The sequence below is a fragment of the Protopterus annectens genome, chromosome 6.part0 (assembly GCF_019279795.1).
Source record: "Protopterus annectens isolate FY-2018-M chromosome 6.part0, PAN1.0, whole genome shotgun sequence".
NCBI lineage: Eukaryota > Metazoa > Chordata > Ceratodontiformes > Protopteridae > Protopterus > Protopterus annectens.
The window spans coordinates 613,270,359-613,283,381 of NC_056737.1; the positions used below are offsets into that span (position 1 = coordinate 613,270,359).

General features: G+C 37.9%; 1 protein-coding gene across 1 annotated transcript in view; it reads left to right on the plus strand.

Moving 5' to 3' along the window:
• Positions 1-13,023, plus strand: part of LOC122803872 (kelch domain-containing protein 2-like) — a 599,698-nt gene that overhangs the window by 423,695 nt on the left and 162,980 nt on the right. Inside the window, exon 8 of the mRNA XM_044073552.1 lies at positions 6,903-6,975. Within this exon, the coding sequence (XP_043929487.1) occupies positions 6,903-6,975 (73 nt within the window). The remainder of the gene's footprint in view (positions 1-6,902; positions 6,976-13,023) is intronic.

Sequence of the window (13,023 nt, forward strand, 5' to 3'; positions counted from 1 at the left end):
CCATTCTGGAATTATAGCTAAACTCACTAAACTAGGTATAAATCCCTACGTCACAAGATGGGTTGCCAACTGGCTCACTGAAAGAACCCACACTGCAAAAGTTGCAGACTCCAAATCTGACATCAAATCAGTAACAAGTGGAGTACCACAAGGTTCCGTCCTGGGACCTCTCCTGTTTGGTATCTACTTCTCTGAAGATAAGGCTAACATAGAAGGTTTTTGGCTAATGGAAGTTTGCAGATGACTGCAAACTAAGAGCCATAGTCGAGTCCCCAAATGATGTGGACATCCTACAGAAGGTCCTCACTGAGACAGATGCCTGGTGTCAAAGCCATGACCTCAAACTCAATGCCAAAAATTGCATGGTCATCCCCTTTGGTAAAAACTCTGTACCCATGAACTACCACATAGGTGGCAGTCTACTTAATGCCGAATGTGTGATAAGAGACCTTGGGACCCAGGTAGACAGTAGTCTCTCCTTTAATAATCACATTGCCACATTAGTCAGGAAATCCTTCTACATGGCACACTTCATCACAAAAGGGTTCTCATCCAGGAAGAAAAGAGGTCATTGTTCCCCTCTACTCAACACTCATTAGACCCATTATAGAGTACAATGCCCCTTTTGGAATGTACCTCACAAGGCATCTGCAGCAGCTGGAAAGGCTACATATGTACCTCACAAAGAGGTTTACTGGCCTCAAATAGATGCCCTACACTGACCGTCTCAAATAACTCCAGCTTTACTCCGTAGCATATCACCTACTCCAAGGTGATCTCTGCTTAACATATAAAGCTATGTCAAACCCAGAGCTATTTAAAGAAATCCCAATCCCTCCGAGCTACATGCTCTGGGGACCTAAACCTTGTCACTACAATAAACAGGACATGCTGGAGGGATAGATTCCTTTCCCAGAGACTTCCAATACTCTGGAACAATCTACCTATCTATGTCAAGCAAAGTTCCTTATTAGCACTCTTCAAAATAAATCTTGAGTGGATGGGAAATAGGAAATACACCTCGGGGATCACTTCTGTGGCTCTGCTTGACAGGGGCACAGGAAAATAACTTTCTTGGGTGGCGTAAGGCAGGGAACTTTGTTGACTAGGCTTACTTAGGCTCTTGGGCCGATAGCCTAGTACCTACCTGTGAACCTGAAAAGTTTTACTAGCATCTCCCAGCTTTGTACATTGTTTTGAGACACTGCTCAACCCCACCTCTGTACTTCTAATATAAACCCTATGATAGCAATATATATAATTGTATCTGAAATTGCTTTATACTCTGCCCCTTAAACTACAGTCTTAATACTTTCTGCCCTACCTAATTCCTTCCTACACCTCCATTTCTATGAATTTGTAAGCACTAATCTCAGTTATTATCTGACAAACTCACTAATAGACCTGTTCAAATGCTCAGTGTTCAGCTTCTACTTATACACAAGTACCTTTTATTCAGTAATTGTTACCTCCTTTCATATGAATTTAATTGGCACATGTATGTGTAATTGTTAATATATATTACTTAATATCTGAGCATGTATATTACTAAATAGCTGTTTAAAATAGTTGTAATATATTGGAATTTTTTTTTTAACTAAATACAGCTGGAAAATATCAGTAAACAAATGCTAAGTAAAATAAGAAATAAATTAAAGTGAACAGATCGGCAGGACATGGTATACCATTGTGAGCAGGTTATTTGAAAAATGATACTAGAGATGCTGAGATGACAGTGGCATGAAAAAGAAGGTAAGGCAAACCAGGGATGCAATAGTCAAGTTAATAGGTTCATATTGCCCTGGTAAGTTGTTGTGGATTTTTAACACATATTGCTTAAAATGTAGTTAACAGCATAAAATAATAGAAACTGTATTGATAGAAACTGTAAGGAGCTTTGTTTGATATAGATAGGTAGTTTATTCCAGAGAGACTTCCCATACTCTGGAATAAACTACCTATCTATGTCAAACAAAGCTCCTCATTAGCACTCTTCAAGAAAAATCTTGATGATTGGATGGGAAATAGGAAATTCACCCCGGGGATCACCTCTGTGACTCTGCTTGACAGTGGCACAAGAAAATAATTTTCTTGGGTGGCAAAAAAGCCAGGGTACCTTTTTGGCTGGGCTTGTATAGGCCCTAGGGCTGATAGCCTAGTACCTACTTATGAACCTATGACTTAAGATGAGGTTTAGAAGCACATGACTTGTTGCTAAGACTTGGGTTTCATTTATTCTTGTTTGAGCTACATTTTCAGATATCCTACGTTGGTTAAGCAATATGAAATAGTGAAAAAATGTTGTTAGTCAGACTTTGAGTCCATGAAGAGGGCTGTTGAAACTTGGGTCTGGTATGCTAGTTTTGAAAATGGATATAAATGAGAACTGGGATAGCTTTTGCAGTTTTTGTTTAATTAATAGAATATCATGTCCCATTTGGAATGAAAACACATTGTAACGGTGATGGACATCCCTGATGGAGTTTGAAGTTATCTAAGCTAAGAAAGAAAAAGATAAGTTTGAGGAGAAGATGTAAACAATCTCCTTTGTTTTCAAATTGGAACAGTTACAGCAAATTCAGAAAAAAATGTACCTCATGGCTATTAAGTGAGTAAGATCTAATTATGAGGTATATGTAACAGCTAATCTGAAGGATAACAGCAAAGGTTTAGTTAAACTTTTAAGACATTATGGTCTAGATGATACTTTCAGTATAGAGTTGAAAGATGGGTCTCAAACAATAGAGGTGAAAGATGAGTCTCAAACAATAGAGGTGAAAGATGAGTCTCAGTTATTGACTCAGATGTGTTAATGAACTTGTTTGCATGTGTTCTGTTTAGTAATTACTCCCAAGTAACTGATTCCTAAATGATTTACTTATACTGTTTAGAGGTAATTGTAGCATTATGAATGAGGAAATGGTACTGCAAGCCTGATGGTCTTAATGGATATTTCTTGAAAAGAATATCTGAAAAGTTGTTTCCATGTTTAACTTGTTTGTTACAAAAATCATTCAGGGAAGCATGTGTTCCTGAACTGTAGAAGGAAGCTGCATTATTTCCCATTTTGAGAGGTAAAGCAGGATATATGGTAGAAAACTATTGATGCATTAGTTTGACTTGCATATTGGGTAAGTGATTTGAGAGGACACTGTGGCTTTCCTGTAAGCAGGCTCTGGACTTTAGCTGTGAATATATATCAACATGGATTCCTTTCAGGAGTGTAATGAGTTGACAGACTTTAAAGATTCCCTGCAGACTGCTCTGTCAGAGATATTGGGTGAGCGAATTGGTGTATCTAAGGAAATTATTTTTTGAGCTATGATACAGAATCGGAATTGCCTAAACCTAGTACGACCTTACTGAGTCTAGTTATGGTGTCTGCCAAAAAAGCAATTACTATAAAATGGAAATCAAAGTCTAAACTAACTTTAATAGAAGTAGTGAATATAGTAACAGAGCTAAAACAAATGGAACTGGGATCTTTAGAAAAGGGTAGGAGCAAATTGCATAGGAAAATATGGGAATTGTGGGAACAATACATGTAGAGGAGGAACAATGTTTAAAAGAATGGATCTGAATGAGCTATGTAATGTTTGAATAACAGGAATTGGATGGATTATAAGTTATGTATAATGTTTGCAACTACATTTATGTCAGTATGGTTTGTGATGTACATTTGCAGCTAAAATTATGTCAATATGGGTTTTCATTTATATAAATGTATGATTGCCTATGCCATACATGGTAATTTAATAAAGATGTTTCTTGTTTAAAAAAACATGGATTCCTTCAACGGAGGTCATTTGTCACAAATTTGATACAATTTTTTAGCAGATTGTTAGCTTATTGGATAACTCACTAGCCGCTGATGTTGTGATTTTGGAGCTGACTAATGCTTTTGACTCCATTTCCCATGAAACAATTATAAGGACTAATGAGAAACGATAATGTTGGCTGTGTAGTTAAATGGATATCAGAATGGCTACTGGGTACACCCTACCGAGTGAAAATTAAAAACTCCTACTCCAAGCATAGGTTTATGGCCAGGGGAGTGCCTCAGGGTTTAGTCTTGGGGCCATTCTTATTTAGTTTAGTGATGCAAGAATGCCATGGCTAAGTAAGTTAGATGGCGATATTTAGATAGGGTGGGCAGTAACTATTGCTAGTGATTGGTATCTGTTGCAATTTTACTTGGATAGTCTATATGAATGGATATCAACCAAAGGTATGAGATTTAACAGCTGTAAATGTACCATTTTACAATTTGGGCATACTAATAATTAATATCCTTACACCCTGGGTAATCAGATTTGTGTTTCTTCTGAGGTAATGAGAGATTTGGGTATCATCGTAGATACAAATCTAAACTTTGAAGTTAGTGTGACAAACATTATTAGGACATGTTATGATCTTATGAGGAATGTCCTTTAATGTTTCTCAAGCAGAGGTAGTTGGGTGGTGGTAAAGATTTAGTCAAGTATAAAGCCTATTATTGAGTATTGGGGGTGGGGGGCTTTATGTGCATTAAATGTTTTGCAACAAGTTAGAACAGATTCAGAAAACCTTTACCAGACTGATACATGGCTGTCAACAGTTATTTATAAAGAAAGACTGATATATTTGTCTTTGCATTCTTTGGCTTACCAATTTCTAAGAGGTGACATTATTCTGGTATATAGGTGCCTTAAGGACAAATTACTGGTTGCCATATTAAATGTTGACTTTAGTCATGATATTGGTGCAAGGAATACAAATGTAGATGTAAGAATTCCTGTTTCCAGTTCAAAGTTAAATAGATCTTTCCTTCATATTAGGGCAGGGAGGATTTGGATTGGCAAATGATTTATCAACATTTAAACAGGCATTAGATAACCATTTTTCCAAAATTCTTTATTCTGCAGTGATGTCTATTAGGAAAACTTTAAATTGGCCAGTGCAGGCCCTACGTTTGTTAGGTTATTCATTGGACCAGTGAATAATTTCTTGTAAACGGCTTATTTAACTGAAGCATTATGAAACCCAAGCTAAAGTGGAAAAAATAAGGTTTTGTGGTTTATGAAAGTTCTAGTTCAGACATTATTTGCATAGTTTATCAGTTAGAGAAAAATGTATTGATATGATATCCGTTGTTTATTTTCATATAAATATTACTCCGATACCTTCTGGGAGACTCCAGCTACCCAACATCTCATGGTCATGTAAAAAACTAAAGTCAGAGTTTTAATGCTGCTATTAAGTGTGTTCATTTAATTGGAAATGTAGAGTTGTAGCAAAATGCAGTCAAGACTGTTAATGTGAACAAGATAGTTACGAGCCTCAGAGAGGGAGCAGTACAATCAGTCTGAAAATAGTCAGATTTGCAAGATAAAGTGAAGACACTAGCGCCATACTGCACTTTCCTACTAGAAGATAATGCTAAAGCTTGCTGGCAGTCAACAGTGTGTGCAGTGGTCTTTCCCCACACTAACAGCCTGTTGAGTAACCAGTGTTAGTGCGTCATAATGACCCAGTAGCTGCCAAAACTTGGCTGTCAAGCTTTGGATTTCTAGTTGCATTTATTAATGATGGTAGCAGTACACTTGCATCCTCCCTGCTCTCCATCTTCCAGCTACTACTGTTATGGTGCCACACAATGAGTAAATGGCAAGATATCATAAGCGCTACACATGTGGTGCTCAAATCTTTCCCGGGAAGAGTTTGGGTGTTCTTACCACTTGAAAGATTCATATATTTTGAGCTATTAAGTTGCACTTTTTTTTTTCTGTAACAAATTCTTCAGAAGGTTTGGAACTTTTGCTTGGAAGTGTTCAGATAGGCATTTCTGTACCACATGCACACTTCAAATAATTTTTCCTCAGATAGAGAGCAAATATTGGAGGTGTGATGGGGAAGAAAGAAGTAACTGGGAACATATGTTCTGGAAGTAAAATAAGTTGGCAGATTTTAAAAATTCCCTGGAGCGTACTATGTCAGAAATGTAGGGAAAGCAAATGGATGTAATTAAGGAAATTATTCTTTTGAACTGGAGCACAGGATCTGAATTGCTTAGACATAGTAAGCCCTTGTTAAGTTTAATTATGTTGGCTGCAAAAAAAAAAAAAAAAAAAACAATAGAAAATGGAAATCAAAGTCTAAACCAGCTCTATGTGAAGTATTTAATATTACAAGCAATATAAAGGAAAAGAAGTGGAATCTTTAGAAAAGGGAAGGCGCAAATTACATTGAAATAATTGGAATTTGTGGAAAGAATACATGCAGAATAATGCTCAGGAGGAGTGAGGCTTAAGGGAAGGCAAGGAATTGAATGATCTGTTTAATGTTGCACTCAAAGTCTGTAAATAAAAAAAATGTTAATATAGTTTATTTTTTTGTGCATGTGTGTCTGTGTCTTAAATGATAATTTAATAAGTATGTTTAAGATGCAAACATCTTAACATATTGGGAGATAGTAACAGAAATGTTTGGAAAGTTCACACCTTTTTTCTTCCATGCTACATCAAAATAACTGAATTCTACTGCATATGTAATGCAGAGGAGTAGCTGTGCCAAGCATTGCTTGGTCCCACATAACACATAATGCTCCAGTGGAGTAAAGGGTAAACAGTGCTCACTCTAGTATAACAAGCAGGAAAGTAATGGTTACAAACAAAAATGTCATACTATATACAAAAAATGCAAAGATATGGTAAACAATGTTTGGGCAACATAGAAAGAGGGACTGGTATGGCATACTAGAGAGTACTGTATTGTGAATGTCTGTATGATTATCAGAAAAACTGGCAGTTTCACATATGCAGGTATGCAGTTATTGTATTTAACAACATCAGCAAAAGTGGAAGCTGCTTTTGAATAACATACATAGGTGCAGCCCCTGATGCATCTTTTTTTTTTTTTTTCAGGTGATGCTTGGCTGTATTGTGCAAGCAAGAATGAGTGGGTACGAGTTTCACACACCTTTGCTAATAAACCAAGGTAATTTTATTTTAAAGCAGTATTTGTTTACAAGTAGAGCACTGTTGATTCAAATGTGCTGTAAATTAAATTGTATATTTGCAATGCAAGTAAAAATGAATAGGTACAAACTGACCACACGTGCTGATAAACCAACATAATTGTATTTTGCAGTAGTACTTATTAATAGAATGTTATTACTCCAGATCCACAGTAAATGAAATTCCATATTTGCGGAGTACAATTTGTAGATGTATTGCTTTTCATGGAAACTTGTACAGCACCACCACAGTGGCCACCTGCATCTGAGAGATAAGCCTTGCTCATATTGATTTTCAGTATTCATTATTTTGTGTTTAAGATTGAGAAGCAGAGTTCTCTGTTGGCATTTTTTAACTGTCTAAAAGGAAGAACCTATATTTGATACTCTTTGAGTGTACACCTCGGATGAGAACCATTTTGTTAGTGCCACTATGTCTCAGTTACTTCAGTGACAGTCGGTGCATTGGGTTAAGACTGAGCTGTTATTTCTGTGGTACCAAGTTTGATTCTATCAGCCCTCATTTGGCTGCTGTGTGACCTTGAACATGCGACTTAAAGCATTGCTTCCAGGTTGCTGCTAAAAGGGGCTGTGTCCAGAAGGCCTGCCTAGTAATGAAATGGGTATTATTATTAGTCTGGCAGTTGGAGCAGATGGTCAAGGCTGTGAGCTGTAGCTCCTATAAACCAAACCGCATGTTGACATGTTCTATTCTTTCTCCTCCTTCTCTTTTTCATTATGGGAGCAGTATATACATTCAGCAGTGTGTGCTTGACCTAAGTGTATCAAAGCACAGCATTTTTATTACTGTTATTTCTTCTAACTTGTTCATTTGATGCTGTTGTCATTTCTTTAGCTTTCAGTTCTGCTTTTCCAAAGTCTTTTTGGTTTTATATTATGTGCATTGGCTGTTGTACCTGGTTGCTTTTTGGTCTGAGCATTTTTTGGTACCCACCTGTAATGTAATGGATGCTAGGCTTTTCATAAGCTGAGCATTTCAGAGAATAGCTAAATTCTCCATGTTTGCTATTCTCTGACAACCAAAAAAAGGAAAACGTGTCAAGTGTAAAGTTAACGAACATTGCCTTTGTCGACCCAAATGTGTAAATAAGGACCTGTAAAATAAGTAGAGTCACTGTTCACTCAAAAGCTGTTGAGCTGGAGTAATAGAGAAATAGAGTGTCCATCCAAGATGGCTGCTTAAGCCCAAGGTTCTGGATACGGCTTGCAGAAATTTTGGATCAAGTGTTTCCAGGGGGGGAAAAAAACAAAACAGAAGAAAAGATGAGTGAACAGAAACAAAAGGAGGAACAGGTAGTTGTTTTAAAGCTACAGATAAGGAATAGTAGTTGTACATTTTGTTTTAAAAGATAACAGCAGGCCAGGATGTGACGTCCTTGAAACAAACAGTAGAACAGCAGCAAACATAAGTGGAAAGGCTAAAAGAGAAGCTGCAAGATCTCGAAAATAAGGCAGCAGTTAAGGCTGAGCTGCAGGAATAGATTTATTTATTTTTATTTTATTTTACATTTGTTGACCGGGATAGTCCGACTGGATGCATGTCCATTTTCAGTGGAGGCCCGGGGAGAAAAGCTCCAAGGGTAAGCAGATACAGCAATACATAATACTAGCATTACATATTACAAACAGACTATTTACAGGTATTACATAAGTAAGCAAGATAACAAGTTCCACAGGTTGCAGTTAATCCTGAGCACAAGTCAAGATTAAATTAAATTACACAGTAAACTGGTTAACAGATTTTTACACATTCTAGAGAGAGTTAGCCAGGCTTGATACATTGACATAGCCAGTTAAGTGACAAATGTTGTTTGAGACTAGTTTTAAATTGACCTAAGGTGGAAAGTAAGGAATATCAACTGGAAGAAGAGTTCCAGGATCTACTTAGAGTTTGCAAAGAAAGAATCACTGGCTGTGTTATTAATTTTGCTAGTCTGAATTAGTAGTTTGTTAGAGGATCGAAGCGGTCTAGGATTGTTATAGGGGGTGATTATATTTTTAAGTGCAGGAGTATTGTCCGGATTATAGAGGATTTTATAGGCCATAATCAGTTGGTTATACTGGATTAGGCTGGGTAGTTCAAGCCACCCAAGCTGATTTAGATTGATGCAATGATGTGTCCTAAAAGGCAGCCCAGTGGCAAACCTGGCAATGTGGTTGTAGCAAGTTGAGAGTTTAAGGACAGTCTTGTTCAAATTTGAGAGTAGAGGGGATGCATACAGAAGGGTTGAAAGAAGGTGAGAGCAAGCTATGGCAATTTTAGCTGGAGGGGTTAGGAAGGCTTTTATTCTGTAAAGTGACCTTAGTTTTTTATTGATGGTTTTGATAGTTTGGTTAACATGTAGGTCAAATTTTAGATTGTCTATGATGACACCTAATAGTTTTGTAGATGGGTCAGGGGAGATTATTGTGCCATCATTTGATTTTATGGTAAAGGTGAAAGCAGTAGATCTACGTGTTGGTGAAAATAACAGCATTTTAGTTTTTTGAGATTTAGGATCAGATGATGTTCAGAAAGCCAGTTTTCTATTGTATTAAAGATGGTCTGGGTAGCTGACCATAACTCTACTGGAGATGTGGCTGAGCAAATCGGAGTAGAGTCATCAGCATATTGGATACAGCTGACTTTTGGGATGACAGTATAAAGATCGTTAATGAAGGTGGAGAACAGCAAGGGCCCTAGTATAGAGCCTTGTGGTACTCCAAGGGTGTTAGGTAGAAGGTTAGAGAGTTTGTTCTGCCAGAGGACAGTCTGCTGTCGACCATTCAGGTAGGATTGAAACCATTGGAGGGCTCCAGTATCTAGACAGAATGTTTGCAGGGTGTGGATTAAAAGTTGGTTATCAACCATATCGAATGCCTTGGAAAGATCCAAAAAGAGGGCTGAGGATATATAATTATTGTTGCGTTTATGGTGTTAGTAAAGGCTAGGAGGGCTGAAGTAGTGCTGTGATGAGGACAGAAGCCATGCTGAGTGTCTGCCATAAGGCGATTTTGGATTAGGTGGTGCATGAGTTGTCTATGAATACATAGACTACTTCATAGTAGATTAGATTCATAGAATACAGTAATTAACAGACATAAAAAAACAAAGATGGATGATCTTGAAAATCGTGTTAGAAGGAGTAACATCAGGAGAATTAGAAAACAAGAGAGGCTGGGCAACCATGAACTGGAGCAATCTGTAATGCAGCTATTACATAAGAGATCTGTGATACCAGGAAGTCAAGAAAGACTAATAGAGAGGATACACAAAGTAGGACGGTGAGAAGCAGCAGCAGAAAGCAGACCCAAGAATGCTTTGACATGTTTCCTTTCCTCTTCTGTATAGAAATGAAATAAGACAAGTAAAAAAAAAAAAAATTTTAAGGCATCTTATTTGCAGGGATGATCATAAAGCTAGTGAAAGATTACTTGGAAACACTCTGTAAGAAAAGAAAAAGCTATGACGGAGGTATTAAATCATCTAAGGATGTATGGCACAGCTTCATGGTTGAAATACCTTGAAGTTCTGTAAGTACATCTGGAAGGGGTGTGGTTCAGGTTATACAATATAGAGGAAGTTCAAAAGTTTAAAGATATCATAGACAGCTGAACAACCAAGGCAGTAAAAATCTAAACCATCTGCAAGGCAAGGACTGGGAGAGCAGTCTTAAATATAGGTGAGGTGACACAGTGACATTGGGAAGATGTGCAATGTCAGATGCTGAGCCCCCCCACAGGGAAGTAGACAAGATCAGGAAGTGAAGAGGAAACACATGCCTGTAAAAGAGATAAGCAGGAAATAAATTAAAAAGGCAACCGTACGGAGTTGAGGAAAGAAACATGACGGTGGTAGGGAAACAGATTAACAAATTGTCAAAAGGACTGAAGACAGAAAAGCCTCTTCCAAGAGAGATTTAGACACAAAAACAGAGAGACAAAAACAACAAGGAAAATATAGTTAATTAAATGGAACATTGGGGGTTCATCATATGCTATCAGAAGAAGAGAGAATACATGACAAATTAAAGAGGTTGAAGGAGACATTGTTCTATTACAACAAACAGAACTGAAAATCTGAGATGGAAAGATGATTACCCAAAGGAAGAAATGGACAAGGCAGAGGGAGGAAGGTGGGGTGTGGCAACTTTATTTTGAAGACTGCTCCAGGCAACCTCCGAAAAAGTGATAAAAAGTGTGATGGGTGGAAGGTGTATGCTGAGCAACAGAAAATGTATATGCACCAAACAGTGATGAGGAAGGATTCTTTAAGAATGTTTTTGTTAAATAGGCACAGACAAGAGGAAATGAAATAGAGATAATGGGGGCAACAGTGTCATCACAGAAACAGAAAAAGGTTGTAAAGATCAAACAAAAACTGTGTCAAGGAATGAATGAGGGAGGGTGGCTGGACAGATGGAGGGAAAGATATTTATATGAAAGAGGAATACACCTTCACATAAAACATTTTGGTAGCAGCTTCTGGTGAAGGAAAACCTAGCTAAAATAATGAAAGGGATCCAAAGACAGATATATCAGATCACTCAACAGTGAGACTTGAGGTTAGTGTGCAGGAATAGGAAACAGTGGGAAGGAGTGGAGGTGAGCTTAGCTGCAAGTAGTAGAAGACAGAGGATAATGAAACAATAAATACAAGTACTAGTAAAGGATTCAGTACAGAAAATATGAAAGACAGGGACTGGAATGGTGATGAGATGGAATCGGTCGCTGTTAGGGGAGACTGATGAGAGCAGAAGGAATGTGACTGAGGAGCTTGAGAGAAAGATGTAGGTGGTACAGAAGGACGCTGTATGAAATGAAAGTAGAAGGAAGCACTGCGTGTCAGAGAAAGTGCAATAAATGTGGAATTAAAAGGTAAAATTATTAAGGAGCAAGAAATTCAACAATGGAACTAGAGGGACCCACTGATGGATAGTGGGAGAGGCACGAGGGAAACAGCTAGCCAAAAAAATACAAGAAGTAGGCCGAGAAGGGGAGGAAATGGAGAATATTTAGAAGAGGAAGCAATCAAGGAGAGATTGAAGGAATACTACAGGGAGATCTACAAATAACAGGAATGGACAGAAATCTCAGAGTGGAACTGGGGCAAGAATGTAGAGGGATATATACTGGAAGACGAACAAAGACATGCCCTGAATGCAAAGTTGACAATGGTTGAAATAAGGAAAGTGATATGTAAGATGGATAGGGAAACTGGAGGGCCATATGGATTGCTCTTAAAATTCTACAAATTGGCAGGGAAGGAAATGTGAAAGGTTCTAGGGAATGATACAAGAGAATACTGGACTTGAGCAAAATATCTAAAAGTATGAGGAAGGCCAGGGTAGCAGTGCTACCTAAAGGGGGAAAAGAAAAGGAGGACTTGGGCAGTAGTGGGCCTTTCTCTAATTAACTTAGATAACAAGAGTTTGTCAAATGTATTGCAGGAAGACTGAATGAAGTATTGACAAAAATAATGCATGCAGGGCAAAGGGAAAGAAGGCACAAAAAATGGTGGATGTGCTAGAATTTCTGCACATGGAAGAACAAAAACAGGAAGAGAAAAACAGGATAGTGCTGTTTGACATGAAAGAGATCTTTGAGTTGAGTTGTGAATTCCTATGGAGGACACTTCTGCAAATACATTGTATTCAGGCCATATACCAAGGTCCAGAAATTGAAACCTGAGGAGGAGAATTTGAGGAGACAAGGATAGAAGAGGGGGACCAGACAGAATCCCTACTGTCTCCAAGCCTGTTCACGCTTGTGATTGAAGAGCTGGCAGTCTGTCAGATACAGTTTAGCAATGCTTAAAGATGTGGAGTGGATAAAATCCCAGTTTGCATTATGTGCAGATGACTGCATGTTAAAAATCCAAAGATGGGGCTGACGCAATGTGAACTACAAGAGAGAGAGAAGTTTAAGAAAGTGGCAGGACTCCATTGCAACAGCAAAACGACAGTAGTAGTTAAGATTAGGGAAAGGGGGAATAGTTGAGATTAAGAGGGCGAGTCCTCCCAGTAATT